Raw genomic sequence first — 15,698 nt, 5'->3', positions numbered from 1 at the left:
CAGTACAAGTGTTCTATTGTCTCAATCCAACTTGCACAATACCCGATAAGAAGTTCACCCGCAGGGATAATTTCGAAAGACATGTGCGAAGATGTCGCAATCGCAAAATTACATGATGTCAACTGTTCAGGACAAGAGAAAAAGAATCACGAAGACATGGAACGAGCAACCTACCATCCGAACAAGGCACGGCTATGTACACGGCTGACACTTCTGAGTGGCTTACTATGGAAGGCATTGCGAGTAATGCTCACTACTCTCCTTGCACGTTCCTAGGGCGCAAGTTGTTGGTCCAGTCCATGTTTTACCGCCGCACTGCGCATACAACGCTGCTCCTGCAGCCGGCGCTTCGGGTACTGGCGCTGGCTCCTGCGTCGAAGGTGTCGAACCACTACCTCCTTCTTGTCCAGCCGCACAAGTGAGGGGCGCTGGCCCTGGTACCGAGTATGCCTTGCCACCCATGTATGGCTTTCCAGTGGCATCGTAAATATTAACCTGGATACCGGCATCGTTGGCTTTGTAGGCACCAGGGAAAGATACGAAGTTTGAACCTTTGTTTGTTCCGCTTCCAGTGACGCGGATCTGTGCGCACTCCATGTAGAACTGTGCACCGCCTGTTTTTCCGGTCAGCAATGTTATGGGAAGGCAAATCGAAGTTATTACCTTGATTTTGAGCGCCGTGAAGGGCGATGAGTCTGTATGTGAATGTACAAAGTAAGTTCATGTTTCACATGTAATCTGTAATTGGGAAGTACTGACTCAACGCGTATGAGGTAGTCACCTGGAGCCACACAAGTAGGCATGTCGAAGTAATGCCAACCTCCATTCGCAATCATAGTATCCACGGCCCATTTTCCGTTACTCAAGCCATCTCCGGCGACTTTAAACCATTGCAGACCAGTGGTTCCAGTCGTGGCAGCATTATCCACCTTGGCAAGATAGTATTGTATCGGACCTACGATGTATCCATCAGCTTCTGCTGTCTATGCGATCATAACAGTTCTCGGTAGTTCTACTGACCTTTGTGACTCGCAGCAATAGGATGATCGGGATCATTGGCGCTCTGCTTACCGCCAATAACGTGGCCTGCAGATAGGGCGAAGTCAGTGTATACGTCATATGCATCCATGACAGTCATGGCTTACCCCACCAAGCTCCGACTCTTGCTCCCGCCGGAATACTTATTACAGTAGTGTCTTTGTGTTTGATGTCTTTGTTGCAGGCGAATGCCGAATCGGTGACGCTCGTGATGGGATAGTCAGAATCAGGAGCGCGGACGCCCTTGAGCTGGCCTTGGTCCACACCGTTCACCGATACCTTCTGGAAGATGGTGTGAGCTGTGGCTGTACCTGCCAGGGCGGCGAGTAGAAAGGCTTTCATGGTCGCTACAGAGGTTGGTAACTGGGAATTGACTCGTTCAGTGCCAGTTGGCGATTATGTAGTCAAGTGGGAGCATACGCAAGAAACATCACAAACAGCGCGCATTTAATCACATGTAATGCGTCAGTATTCATCATGATCATATATATGAACAAAGGAATGGAATAGTATAGCTCAAGCCGATAGAGACAGTTGATGCTCCAAATCGCGGTCACTTTGGTTGTGTTCGGCAGTGGTATATTGCCGTACCAATTTTCTGGCCATCTTGGGTAACCTTACACTATGTATTAGATTATATGTGGCTGGGCCGTCTTTGGATACTGATCGGTCCGCGTGCTCCGTGCCTGATCAAACTAGACTTGAATGTTTCATAGTATGCCAAGTCGTGTACAATATTTCACTCATGCATGACTTATTCGGGAGACTGAAGTTCGTTCTCTGGGTGCACTGGTTTGACTATACCTTCGATCGGAACTAGGAATTTGCAGACGCAACAATACTTGTATGCTTTCTAGTCTAGATGATCCGGATACAACTTCGCAGGCATCACTTAATTACAGGTCTCGTGTATCGCGTGTGCATTGGAACAGCGGCACTACCGCAGGATGAACCCTATCATCTTCGTCATGGTCTATAGTACAGTACAGTCGGGCTTACAACACATGCCACAGCTCCATCAACATCTCCCTTGAGTCTCCCACAAACTTATCACCACAAGCGTGGTAGAGATCAAAGCGAACCTCGAACGTCCAAGGTCTCCTTACCTCTAATCCCAGCGTATGAGAGTTGTTGTCCTGGCCAACACGTACTAGCAGCGTTTCATTCAAAGCGGTGCATTGCCTTGCCTGTTCGCGATACTGAAAATGATGCGTATGCGCAGCCGAACCTTTGCAGCGGATGTTATTCTCTTCCTTATCCATGTTTCTTGCGTTGAAGAGCTATAAATTTCCGTATCACATCTTCCTGCTAACCTTTGTGAAGGGCCAAAGTCATTCAGTCCGCCCAGAGAATCGGCATGCACTTTGTTATCCGACGCAGTTGCAATGAAAGCGCGCATGCGGGTAATAGACGGATGGTTGTTGCGGATTCGTTGCTTGGTGGAAGAGGATATGGTTTCAAGAGAGCGTGGAGTCATAGAACGTAAGCCACAGGCATGTCGAGTCCGCGTCGTACCACAACCCGAAAGAAGTAGAGAGAGGCAAAGGCTACGCTTCTCCCACTATCTGCCACAGCTTGTCGAGCTGTTTCTCGCTTGAATTTGCTTCCTTTATTCCTTCGATCTTGGGACCGAGAGTTGGGTAGAGCTTCTTGATACCGATGGTCGTGAAGCGGTTTCCTCTCGTGTAGGAGTTGTGTCTTTCTTTAACATCGACTGCCATTTGGATGTCGTAATTTTGAGTAGGTCGTTGAATAGAGATTGATCGGATGGGGCCGGGTTGCCGTCTAGGTGATACATCGTGAGGAACGAATGCGAATAGAGATATCTCGAAGAGACGTGTAAAAGTGGGAAATCGAGTGGATGGAGGCAAACGGGGCCCCGCTGCCGGTAAATACACAATACTCCGGGGTAAATACGGACCGACATCGCACTATTGGTACCTGGTGCCACCTGCAGGCCGCGTCTTACAGCTCCCAACGGTACAGTCCAGCCCCGCGCATTTTCGACGATCACCTGCAGCCCCATGGTGGGATTCTGGGCTAGGCCCTACGGTTACCCCGAGCGTTGCTTGTCTTGGCCACACCGATCAACATTGCGTTCGAGAACATGTATTCCAACTTTCTGTGAGCCACACATGTTCAGAGACATCGCTCAACCGTCTCCGGTCCTTGATGTTGCTTCCGGCCTACCAGTCTTGGTCACACGTCTGCTGCGATGCAAGTGACACATTGGTAAATACCCGCGTCATGATTTCACTGGTCGGAGTACTCACCGCCACTAAAGTCAAAAAAAGAAAAGGGCCTTTTGCAGCAGATCAGTAGATCGTAGTGAAGCATGCGACGATGGCGCAGTCATCTGGAGTCGATGCTGCAGCAAACGCATATGCTCTGTCGGTGCAGCGCCGTAACACCATCTGTGCGACTGATATCGAAAGATTTTGACTCAGCCGTATTTCCGTGTAGAGTTTGTGCTACGGCCATGTTGTCTTTGATCGGCCGCATGGAAGCTTGATATGGTGTTCCGCATGGAAATGAAGCGGTGTAAAGTTGCAAGACAAGCAGGTACGCGGTTGCTGACAGGGAGACTTTGCAAAACGTAATGACGACAAGAAGCCACGCATAAGACGTTAGCTGTAGTGGCTGGCAGATGACTCCGTATTCCGAACCGTGCCGAATTTAGATCTGCTGATGTAATCGAAGCATCCAGGTACCGAAACTTGGACGCGCATTTTCAAGTTCCCAGTGTCTACCGACGTTACTCAGCCGCACCACAGAATACACGTTTCCTCCACTTTGAACCCTCTATTGTTGCTCGGCAGCGGGACGGGCAGCGCACGATTAGGCTACTGAATCCGACGGGTGGTACCTGGTATTGTCGAACCATCTGCACCTGCTCATGGTGCCGGCTCATGACATAACGCTGCGGATACACGCATGCAAAAAAGACAGATATTCGCCTGTGTCTTTTAGCACATTTGATGAGATTTTATGGTCGTCAAGCGTATTGGTTGCGTAAACGTTTACTGGTAAACAAGGAATCTTTTCAAGCTTAACTGGAAACCTAAATCTAGGAAGTGTTTGTGCATTCATGGGTGGTGACTGCAATATTTACCCCAGTTTCCTTGAGCAAACTCTTAGCCTCGCGCGTACGGCGAACTAGGCCATGGCTTTACAGCTCTTGTTTCTGTGCGCCTGGTTACTGGGTCCTTCTCAGTAGTACCTTGGTCCACGTCCCGAGCACCTGTAACCAGAATTGGCCCTAATGAAGCCCTTACCGAATCTTGGCATGCGGCAGCGATATGTGTGCAACTTGGGCGTCTCCAGTTGTGGTTATCATATCAATGCGTCTTGTTGGGTGACATCAACCGCGCCTCATGGAGCGGAGAGTCGTTTGTTCTTGAGGTATAGCGAGTCTTGCTGGTACTTTCTTTCCGATCGTGGTTGGTGTACACGCTAGGAGATGGTGGCTGGCGGAGTAGAAATCCAGGCCAAAGTCAGCCGCGGCTGAGAGCAACACCCGGTGTAAGATATTAGGGAACTAGCATACGGAAGCGTCGATCAAACGGCTACCAAACATTCAAGAGGCGATTACTTTTGCATGATCCCTCTCCCGCACGGGCTGCTGCATGGACAAGAGCCGACGAATCGTGCACGTTTTCACCGCAATGTTGGTTGAATTAGTAAAGGAAAGGTACACTGCGACCGCCTCAGTAGGCAGTGGCTACCGCTCTCCCCTACTAACAAAAGTCCTGTGCGTCGCTTGCCGTACATCGGTTCAACCTCCACGCCTAGCGTGATTCAGTCGCTCTACCTACGAATTCACAATTATTTCTCCTTTCCTTATCACTCCCGTATCAAACAACGGTGGGAGAACGCAGTGCTCGAGCATCTGAGCCACCTGCAACCATGGACGGGTCAGTACTTGCAACAACACAGCAACCACCGTCGTTGACTTTGATAACAGTACATCTCGGAAGCGAGTGTCACAAGCCTCATCGACTTCGAGTGTCACAAGTTCCGAGCATGATGCTCCTGAACCGCGACGTGTCAGGGATAGCATACCATGGAAGCTATGGGTCGTCGCTATGATCGGGTTCTGGGAGAGAGCAACATTCTGGGGGCGTAAGTGTCACCACCTGTAGCAAAATGTTTGACATGACACTGACACTACACTGGAAAGTCACCGCCCCTTGGCAAAACTACATGGAACACCCTCAGTATCACGAAAAGGACCAAACTCCCGGTGCTCTCAACCTTGGGCAGACCACGGCAACACGAATGTACTGCGGATTCTTCATCGTCTACTTCACCAGCCCGATTCTCATAGCGCCATTGGCAGACAATCATCTAGGCCAATACAAGACTTTGCTGATCAGCTTGGCGATTTATACTATAGGATGCATCGCCCTGGTGATCAGCTCGCTCCCGGTGATGCTTGATCGAGGAGCGGGTTTGCCTGGTCTGATTATTGCGATGTTGCTGATTGCTATGGGTGGCGGAGGTGTGAGTATCATCATCAGTGCCGCTTGCTGCGAATCCTGACTTCTCTTAGACCCAAGTCACCATGAGGTCGTTCATTGCCAACCAGTATACGGATAGGACTTCCAAGAAGATAACACTATTGACGCCTCAGAACCGTTTCCTGAAATGGAGTTATCTCGCGAAATATTGTACAACTTCATTGAAAGAAGAACTAGTAGTGATCGACAGCGATATCACTCTACAATATATTTACAACCTATACTTCTGGATCGGCAATGTAGGCGCTTTGTCAGCATTCCCTTGCGTCTACATTGAGAAACACCACGGATTCGCTTCCGCATATGCTCTTGGTCTTGGTTGTATCGTTATTGCGCTCTTGATGTTGGTATTTGGCAGGAAACTTTTCGGTATGCAGCATCCTACGTTTCAACGCTAGCTACGCTAACCTGCAGGTAGTCAATCCACCGCAGGAAGCAGATGTGGTGGTACCTGCAGCTAGGGTTCTCAGCTGCGCTATCCGCAATGGCTTTCGGATGAAACGCGCAGACCCAATTTATCAGCATACCGAGAAAGGTAAAGAGGTTTCATGGACCGGTCAGTTCGTCGATGAGATTACTCATGCGTTGGGCGCGTGTCGGGTGCTGTAAGTGTGACTGGATCCATGTGCTTGTATATGCTGACCTATAATCGAGTCTGGCATTTATTGTTTTTTACATCTGCTTCGATCAAATGCAGAACAACCTTATATCTCAAGCCAGCGACATGAACACCGGAGACACGCCAAACGACATCCTCCCTGGCATGAACCAAGTGGCTTGCATACTCATCAGTCCATTTGTAGAATACGTCCTCAACCCTCTGCTGGCAAAAAGATGCATATATTTGAAGGCGATCACTCGCATCGCCATCGGCTTTTGCTTTGTCACACTTTCGATGCTGTATGCAACCTTGGTACAATACTACATCTATAAGTCTCCACCATGCTTCGACCACCCATCATACTGTGGAAATAGTGTGTCCGCAACACGATACCGGCCCAATGTCTGGATACAAGCGCCTCTCTACTTCCTGATGGCAACAGGCGAGGTGTTCGCTATGACGACAGCCATGGAGTATGCAGAGAAGCACGCACCAAAGGAGATGAAGGTCTTTGTGCAGGCTATCAACATGCTCATCACGGGTATAGGCTCGGCCATCGCTCTGGTCATCGCCGAGGCAGCTCGCGATCCTTACCTTACCTCGTTCTACGGCAGTCTTACAGGTGCTATGGCCCTCACAACCATCGTGTTTTACGTTATGTTCCGGAATAAGGATAAAGATGATACCAGAGCAGATATAGAGGAGGGCAGCAGAGGAATGGCGCTACCACCACCAGACTCACCGTTGGGATCACGCCAACTCGATACGATTGTGACAAGTGGATCTACGGATACAGACAAGGGCATGGAGTTGACGCCAATTACATCCTCACGGACAATACATATCGAGCGAAATACCACAGCTGTAGCTGGATCATGTTAGGGAGCCCTTGTTTCTCTGCTCCGGTGCGACATCTGAGCGAGCGTCAAGTATCGCACTAGTGTTGTTACTACTGTACATATGTCAATTCTATAGTGCCATCATGATAAGACATATTATCATTCATTACGACCATGCGACAGTGACAGTCTATAGTCTGTGTATAGGGACTGGAATGTGACTTTATGATGCTCTTCTTTGCATCGTCAAAGGTTTAACTTAACCGTTTTTGGCGTCCCCAGGTACCACCGTTTAGCTAGAAGATGGGGCATACGCATAATCATAGCATCAACAACCTCAACAGCATGAGCAATTGTCACCGTCGCATGTCCAAGTCTGAATCCCTTTCTCTACAACTGACAGTCGTTGTTCGGTCGCTATCAGGTTGCGATGTACGCTATGGAGGATTTTCAAGATTGTTCGCTTATGCCACAATATACCTATTCATTCCCACATAGCAGCAAAAAAGCTGATGTAGCAACTATACGGCCATCGTAAGCAAAAAGACAATGATGATTGCCTTCCGCCAGAATTGAACTGACGACCTCGTCATTACTAGTGACGCGCTCTACCACTGAGCTAGGAAGGCTGTTTAACTTTGATGACAAAATGATTCATAGTATCGTCTATATCTTTGGCATTACATTACCAGTCTGGCTGACTTAGCACAACAGTACTCGTCCACGGGCGCGTTCAGTCAACTAAGTCTTGTAGCATGACTCGCGGGGTAAACCGACAGTAGCACTAGTACAGGACTGGTGGGGCTGGACTTCATGACCCTGTAACTATCCATGTACACGACAAGACGAGTTTGGAGATGATGGGCCTCGAGAATAACCCGTTCATACCAGCTCCTCCTGTCTTTTGCACTCGTTTCTACTTCATCCAATATCTCCGCAAGATTTGTTCTAAATTGGGTTGTCTTGTGGCCGTTCCACCTCCGTTGACGTGAACACGATGCACACTGACCGCTTTGCGCTTCCCTTCTTCTCTTTTGCGCTCAACACTACTGCTGGTCATATTCTAAGGCCACTAAGCGGGTGGGTGCGGCGATTCACAGCGAAAAGAAGGAGAACGGGCTTCAAGGGCATTTTGGAGAGAAAATTCCATGTATATTCTACTCTTATCATGTGCTGCCATGTTGTCTACGAAGACATGCTATATGCAACGCCAGTCTAAATGCAGTGTACGGCCTAGGAAATGGCCTGGAAATGGAAAGAAAAACCACTGAAAAATAATGAGGGTATGACGCTATTCAGAACGAGATGAACAAAACTTAAAACGCCGATGATTCAAATCTAGTGCGATGTCTTCTCCTGGTGCTCGAGTTCTTTGACATATTTGACGAAAGTCTTTTTGTGAACCTGCTTACAGTTAGTATTGCTCAGCCTCTACTCATTATGCATTACATACCAGACCAGCGTACTTGCCGTCCCTAAGCACGCAGATATACCGCAACCCAAGCTTCACGAAGCACTCGTACACCAGATCCATTGGTGAGTGGACGTCCAACGCAACAGGTGCCGGATCAATATATGGTGTAAAGTCGCTAGGATCGTACGCGTCTTGCTCTTCTTCATCTTGCGGCTCCCGCCCTGCAGCCCAGTCTACCCGTGGCGACATGAGGCAAAGTGTGTTCTCCTCATTTTCTAGCTTATCAAGGGCGAATTCCAGATCCGGTGCAGGAATGAGACCAACAAGAACGCCATTTTTAATAATTGATAGGCCACCATCAAGTTCGCCTATCATTTGTAGTCTACGTTGCTTTGCACGAAGTTCGACGGCGGGGATAAGTGCATCTTCCGAGATGTCTATGATGTGATCTTGTCTTTTCCCAGTGGTGATGTCGCCAAGCTCAGATGTGAAAATCGGCCGCACCTTATTGTCGAGGAAGGGATATGAGTTCATGTCTGTGAGCAGATCGTAGATACTTAGTGGCTCAATGGCATCGGCTACCCATTTGGAGACAAGGATGCCGAGAGAGAAAGGTAGAACGTGATCCAAGCTGCCTGTGAGCTCAAAGAGGATGACTGCCAAGGTGATACTCAGACGAGTAACACCTGTCATTGTGGCGCCAGCAGCTACTAGAGCGTAAACTCCAGGAACAACACATTGACCTGGTGTCCCATCGGCGGAGCATTCTCCAAAAAGACCAAAGTGGTTAAAACGTAGGGCAACAAGTTGCACGGTGTGACCAATGAAGCGTCCAGCAAGACCACCTACAACCATGGAAGGTACATAGATACCAGCTGGCACTTTGATGCCAAAGGTGACGACGGTCAGAAGCGCCTTGATGACGAATGCGAAGAACAAAACTTTGAGCACGCTTGGGATGTGTTCGACTGTAGGACAAAGACCGTCACCACTGTCCGTGTAGATATCACATGGACTAGCCAACTCGAACAAAAGCTCCGTGACTGGAAGCTTGGTGTAACGGTTCCAGAAGCTGATCAGACCGGTGACAAGCGCAACAAGAAATACTTCGAGAAGCGGGTGTTTTTTGATGATGGGTATACGACGGAATGTTCGTGCCCAGATGCGAGATGCCTTGATGAACAATGCGCCGAGGACACCACCGACGGCACCGGTGAAGACGAAGGTCGCAAGCTCGAAGAACTTCCAATCCAAATGGTATCGAACCTCGAAAAGAACAATCTTCTTGGTGCCGTATGGATCCAGGAATTTGAGAGACAGAGCAGCCGCCTATTGACAAATTAGCCTAGCCAGTGTGGGAAAGAGGTGACTTACGATGCAGCAGAAGAAGGTTCTGAAGAGCGTCTTGGACGGGAAGTAATAGCTGACTTCTTCCAAGCTGAAGAGCACTCCACCAATGGGAGCACCGAAAGCAACGGCGACACCACTAGCAGCACTAGCGCTGAGGATCTCCCTGCGCTTTCCATCGTTGTTACTGTACTTGGAGAAGATACGGCACGCGATGTTTCCTATGCAAGTCGCGATGTGCACATACGGACCTTCCTTACCAAGACTGAGACCTGATGCGACACTTAGGATCAGTGCCAGCGTCTTGACGAGCAGAGTCCGCACACCCAAATAACCGTGGAGAACAAAGCCGCTAAGAATGACCTTGACTTCAGCTACGCCACTGCCTGCAGCAGAATAGTAAACCATGGGCGGCCGGGCCTGAACCTCCTGGAACCTCGACTCTGGACTGATACTGCGACTGCGCTTGCCATCTTCTTCTTCAGCTTGATCAGAGTATCTCCGCACTTCTGCACCCAAGTTCTCGTCGAGTGTGGAGAGCGATATGGCCGAGGGGATGACTGTCTTGGTGGTGAGGGTGAGCAGACACGAGGCCATGGACAACAAGACGACGGAGAGCACGAAGAAGCCATATTGGGTTTGGACCACATCCAACCTGTCGTTTCGGACGGCCTCGGACCATTTTACCCAGCTATCGCATACTGATGCACCATCGCAGCACGTCTTGCGGCTCTTATTCCAGCCTTTAGTGCAGTATCCTTGCTTCAGGTCGAACAGCGTGGTCTCGGTGGTGTTGACCAAGTAGGCGCAGACGGCAGTCAGGACGCCAATGAGGGCCACCAGTACCCAGCCCTGGGCTCCATCGAACCACGCAGCCAAGCGCCCCCTGATGTCTTTTCTACTTCGTAGCGCCTTGACGCGATACGCGTCGGCGATGTTATCATGAACCCAATCAGTGGACGTGAACTGATCGTACCACACGCGGTTGTCCTGGAGGAACGAGGCCTTTGCTGAGTGCATACTCTGCTCCAGGCCGGCGCCTCGCTCACCCAGGGCATTCACCAGCCGCTGACTAAACGTGTGTCCGCCCGTAAGGGAACCTCTCCGGCTCCGCATGCGCGAGCTGGTGGGCAGTTGGCTGTTGTTACGCGTCATGCCCGGTCGAGGCGTGCCCGGACTTGTGGCAGGAAGGCTCTTGTAGGACCTGGCGCCCCGCAGGTGAGGGACTCCTAGCAGGGCGGTCCGCTCGTTGACGCTGCCTGTGGAGCGGGTGAGATCCGTGTCCGAGGCACGCATCGGTCTCTGGGCGCTGAAGGTGAGCGTGGGCGACGTGGGCGTGGTGCTGCTGAACGTGTCATCGCGCTCGCGCTGCTCGGCAGCGTAGTCATCGTCGGCGTCGTAGTCGTCGACACTGCGGTACGACTGCATCGACTTGGGCATGGCGAGCGAGTGTATAAGGGAGGCAGCTACAATCTGGGCAAGGGCAGTCTATTAGTATCGAGGTCGGTCAGAGACATGTCGCCGAGCAGAAGCCGCTATCGTGGTCATTCGGAAAACGATGGCGGTGTCACGATGGATATGTTATGGCTGGGCACCATGGCTCATCCCCACTACGCCGCGGATCCCTCCAGGATGCGTTGTTGTCCTTGGTCCGGGGAGCGATACGCACCGACGCGGGTAAGCCGACAGTTTCAGACTTGCTTGCGTACGCATCGCAGCGATCCGCACAAAACAGCAAAAGCAGCAAAAGCAGCAGCGCTCTGCAGGCAGCACTCTGAGGCTGATCTCAGGCGACTCGTCAGGGAAATGGCGGTAGGCGCGTCCCATGTGATTATCAGGGTTGCACGCGATAGTGACGAAATGCAGGGCAAACGGAACCTGCTAACCACACACGGCCAAGGCGCGATGCCGTAGCCGCCAATCGCAGCCCCCAGCCCCACCACCACACACTGACTTGCGTCTGCAACTCGGGAGAATTGGGGGGTTACATGCTGGCAAACTTGTCGTTTCCTATCCGCTCGTGCATTCGTCTGCTGCTGAGCCGCTGATCTGAGGATTCCAAAGGAACAACTCGGAAAGCCGGTTTCGGAAGACCGGGAATTCGCCGAGTAGCATCCCTCGAGTTACTAGCAAAACATTGTGGAAGGTCTGACGACGATCGAACCTACATCCCTCTGTAGCATTCAAGATGGTGAGTTCTGCTGGGCCTTGGTGGCGTTCCAAAAAAAAAAAACACACACTGATAACCATAGCCTGCTCTATACGAACAATTCCTGCTGTTCGGAGACAGCATAACCCAAGATTCCTTCTCCCAAGAGCGCGGTTTCGGTTTCTCTGCAGCCCTCCAAGCTGGTCAGTCGACATGTCGTCATCTTCTCACGGGTCGCTCTTTCTTGCCTGATACAGTTCTTCGTGAAGCTTCCATGCTGATCACTGGCTCGGACCGCTGCAAACGGACGCTGATACCCTACCAGCATACATACGACGACTCGATGTAGTCAATCGCGGCTTTAGGTTATGACGTCCTATTCTTGCAGCTGTAGCCAGGACTAATACTACGGCAGTGGGTACAACACGCGCCAAGCTCTCCAGATACTCCCCGCGATCGTGCCTCCGCCAGATCAGGCTAAGATCCGGTTCATGGTAAGACTTGCCCATGTCGGACACTACCCCAACTAATAACGTAGACCGTCTTCTTCGGTGCCAACGACTCGTCCCTACCAGATGCGCCGAACAAGCAGCACATTCCGCTCAACGAGTTTGTTCAGCACTTGAAGGACATCATTTTCCATCCAAAGATCAAAGCTCACAACCCTCGTATCATCCTGGTTGCTCCGCCCCCAATCAACGAGCATCTCTGGTGGCCAAGAGACCAGTCGAACGGGTATACTAGCGTCTCGCGTCTAGCCAGTACGACCAAAGCATATGCCGATGCAGTTGTCGAGCTTGGCGCTGAGCTCAATCTTCCCGTCGTGAATCTTTGGAAAACCTTCATGGCGAAGACGGACTTCAAGGCAGACGCTTGGAAGCTCGGTGATCAGCTGCCTGGGTCTCTAGATGTTGCGCAGAATGATGCCTTGGTGGAACTCATGTACGATGGTATGACATCTGCCTGGCATTCTCGCCTTCATTCCCGTGCTGACTTGACCTGTAGGCCTCCACTTCAACCCGGCAGGCTACGATATCTTCTACCAAGAATTGATGAAGGTAGTTGAACAGCAGTGGCCGGATCAGATGCCCGAAAAGCTACCCATGGTATTGCCGCCTTGGAATGATCAAGAAGCATGGAAGGCATGGGAAGCCACTCAGACATCTTAGACTATGCATCAGAAGGGTAAAAATCGCGTACACGAGCAGGTTTAATTATATGTGTTGAAGGTCCGACAAAGCGGGGCTCTGGGGAAGGCCCCTGGCTGTACCAATCAGACAGGGGTGCATAACTCCGGCAGCATGTGGTTAGTGGCGGCGTCGTTCCCCATGAGCCTCAGAATAGCATCGCGACGACAATACGCATCATCATTCCTGCAGTCGACTGTTCTCGTTCCTGTTCTTTTACCAAATTTTTCGGGGTCTTGTACAATACTTTGCCCATTTTCTTAGGGCCACTTCGGAAACCGCCTGATCTTCGGTAAAGAGCGTTGTTGCAAGATCGCACCTTCTGCTTCCAACACCCCAACTGACTACATCGATCAACGCCTGGCGCTTGCCCTCTGAGGCCCCAAAACTGTCGCAAACTCTTCGCGCATCTTAGTCACACCTCCAAACCAAACGCGTTACCGTTCGATAGCCGCCTTCAAACATACCCTTGCCGCTTCTTCGTTACCGCCGATCGAGACGTTCGCACAGGACAAACCCTCAGATTGCCAACCCGGAACAAGTACATATAGAGCAAGCTGAGGTCGGTTCCAGTCGTTGTTCGGTGTTCGTTGGTTGGGGAACCCCCGAGGGAAGGCTGGTGTCTCTTTGTTGAGCACGTCACCAAGGGATGAGAGAGTAACGGGAATGGATCCCCAGAGCGTAGCCTTCCAGCCGCGCGACGATTTCTGGCGCTTCCAAAGCGAGATGCTCCGAGTGCAGGAGAACCAAGCCGACCTCGCTGATCGCGTCGCTCGCTTGGAGCGCAAGCACGAAGACGACTCGCGCCTGAAGAACGTCTGGGGGACATCATCGCCCTTCCCTTCGGTGTTGGGGGGAACCCCTCAACAGGGTGAGAAAGTATAGATCGGAACATGAAAGCCTGACTGACGCATATCAGTGCCCCTGCAGCAGCCGACCGCCGAGCACTTTACAAACTTCGACGACCAGTCCAGCAATCTCATCGGCAACCTGCAGCTGGACGCCGATGAAGAGCCTCGTCGCGTAGGCGCCACATCCCGTGCGAATAGTGTTCGCTTCGACGAGACGGCCAACCACGGTCACTGGGCACATGCATCAAGGTCGTCGTTGGACCTGATACCCCGCACTGGCAGTGGCATGGGCGGCCATGTCATGAGCGAGCGCAGCTACTCTCACAAATCAGATGGAAGGCAGAGCTCTGCCGGCCACTCGGTACACTCCATGGCCTCTGGTCGCGCGAACAGTCTTACTAGCTTTGGACCGACAACGCCTCAAGACGCCCCAGGGCTGGCTCCTGGCTTGTTCATTCTCGGCTCCGTTCCTGCCATAATACGTTGCTGGCTCAACACTAACTTCAGGCACGATACCCTGTTGTACGCAGCAGTGTGTTCAGGCTCATACACATCCCATCTGGACTCTTACATGGTCCACCACCTAGGCTTCCAGGATCGCGTCGTTATAGGCGAGGATGGTGTTCGCAAAATCAAGCTCTCTGTATATCTCCCAGAGGCCGTGCCTATCTCAGCGTCTTCGCGATCCGACAGTCCAGCTCCGCAGCTCCCTTCGGTGGGGGTGAATTTCACTGTCACTGAGGAGCACAATGCTGAAGTCAATCCAAAAGCTATTCAAATTTTCCTTGGCAGCGATATGCTTCGAGAGCATAACGCCGATCTTCTTTTCTCTTCTAGCCAACTAACACTGTATGATGATGACCGCAGCAAGCTTCAGATACCACTCGTGCGCCCTGAAGATGATCGCGCTTTCAAATTCTTGCACACTAGCGGTGCTTCCACGGCGCATCTAAACCGCACAACTTCAGCTCTTGCTTCAACGCAGTCGAGCCACATGATCGAGAAGTCCGCCGCTTCAGCAACTCGTGAACCTTATTCGTCGACTGAGAAGTCGAATGGCCAAGGGCCAGCGACTAGTTCTGATGATGGCGGGTCCAGTGGACACGGGAGTCTTGAACAGCGACCTCAACTCGGACTCTCCACATCGAATCGCTCTGACACCAAAGATGCTCCAGACTCAGGCCTTGCTAGTGGAGTGCCGCGCACAGGAGCCTCTCCAGCTATCTGGAGCAATTGGCGCCGTGACCAAGCAGAGAAGGCAAACACGGGCTCTTTGGATTGGGCTAATGTGGGTAAAACTACCAGCTCAAATCCCAGTTATCAGCGACGTGATACAGGCATCAAAGTTCTGAAGCCCTCTAGATCGACACGTACGTTATCCACGTCAAACTCATCGCCAGTCACAGGACAGTCGCGCTTTTTTGATGATGGAAAGCGAAGGGGTGAGGGCGAAGCGACCAGTGACCTTGCGCCTCCTCAGGTGAAGAGGACTGTGTCTGGAGAAAAGGGCAGGGAAAACGTGCCTGCACTGTCGAAACCTCGATCCGCGAACCCGGTTGGCGGCGCTTCTGCTTTTGCATGGCTGAACAGCAGCGGGTCGAAATGAAACGTGACAGATCTACCCAGTCTCTGTATCATAAATACCAATAGACTGCTGCGCTAACAGTATAATGACTGTTGAGCGAGGCCCAATCACTGTTATGCATGATTGCAATACGCTTCACATCTCTTTGTTCATGACTTGTGCAAGCA

General features: G+C 51.2%; 5 protein-coding genes and 1 non-coding gene across 6 annotated transcripts; 3 read left to right on the top strand and 3 right to left on the bottom strand.

Moving 5' to 3' along the window:
- Window positions 1–325: 325 nt before the first annotated feature.
- J4E82_000666 (uncharacterized protein) lies at window positions 326–1,485 on the bottom strand (the record flags this gene model as incomplete). Its single annotated transcript, XM_051726986.1, has 6 exons — window positions 326–614; window positions 664–695; window positions 760–955; window positions 1,021–1,086; window positions 1,146–1,401; window positions 1,477–1,485. Coding segments are annotated over 6 exons (848 nt in total), but the record flags the coding sequence as incomplete, so codon positions are not given.
- Window positions 1,486–6,453: 4,968 nt separating this feature from the next.
- J4E82_000665 (uncharacterized protein) lies at window positions 6,454–7,041 on the top strand (the record flags this gene model as incomplete). The annotated part of the gene is made up of 2 exons (XM_051726985.1): window positions 6,454–6,458; window positions 6,534–7,041. 2 exons carry the CDS (start codon window positions 6,454–6,456, stop codon window positions 7,039–7,041), a joined length of 513 nt encoding a protein of 170 aa, XP_051593410.1.
- A 514-nt stretch (window positions 7,042–7,555) lies between these two features.
- J4E82_000664 lies at window positions 7,556–7,627 on the bottom strand. Its single transcript has one exon. It is a non-coding gene; the product is annotated as a tRNA-Thr (tRNA).
- A 709-nt stretch (window positions 7,628–8,336) lies between these two features.
- J4E82_000663 (uncharacterized protein) lies at window positions 8,337–11,199 on the bottom strand (the record flags this gene model as incomplete). The annotated part of the gene is made up of 3 exons (XM_051726984.1): window positions 8,337–8,402; window positions 8,452–9,741; window positions 9,787–11,199. 3 exons carry the CDS (start codon window positions 11,197–11,199, stop codon window positions 8,337–8,339), a joined length of 2,769 nt encoding a protein of 922 aa, XP_051593409.1.
- Window positions 11,200–12,121: 922 nt separating this feature from the next.
- Window positions 12,122–13,077, top strand: J4E82_000662 (uncharacterized protein; the record flags this gene model as incomplete). Its single annotated transcript, XM_051726983.1, has 4 exons — window positions 12,122–12,126; window positions 12,324–12,402; window positions 12,447–12,858; window positions 12,914–13,077. 4 exons carry the CDS (start codon window positions 12,122–12,124, stop codon window positions 13,075–13,077), a joined length of 660 nt encoding a protein of 219 aa, XP_051593408.1.
- A 684-nt stretch (window positions 13,078–13,761) lies between these two features.
- On the top strand, window positions 13,762–15,552 carry J4E82_000661 (uncharacterized protein; the record flags this gene model as incomplete). The annotated part of the gene is made up of 2 exons (XM_051726982.1): window positions 13,762–13,966; window positions 14,015–15,552. The coding sequence occupies 2 exons, from the start codon at window positions 13,762–13,764 to the stop codon at window positions 15,550–15,552; spliced, it is 1,743 nt and encodes a 580-aa protein (XP_051593407.1).
- Between the last annotated feature and the right edge of the window lie 146 nt (window positions 15,553–15,698).

This window comes from Alternaria postmessia (assembly GCF_024291825.1).
Source record: "Alternaria postmessia strain BMP 2775 chromosome Unknown scaffold_2, whole genome shotgun sequence".
In the NCBI taxonomy this organism is placed as follows: domain Eukaryota; kingdom Fungi; phylum Ascomycota; class Dothideomycetes; order Pleosporales; family Pleosporaceae; genus Alternaria; species Alternaria postmessia.
The sequence above is the reverse complement of the archived record's forward strand: the minus strand, read 5'-3'. Positions and strand labels throughout refer to the sequence as shown.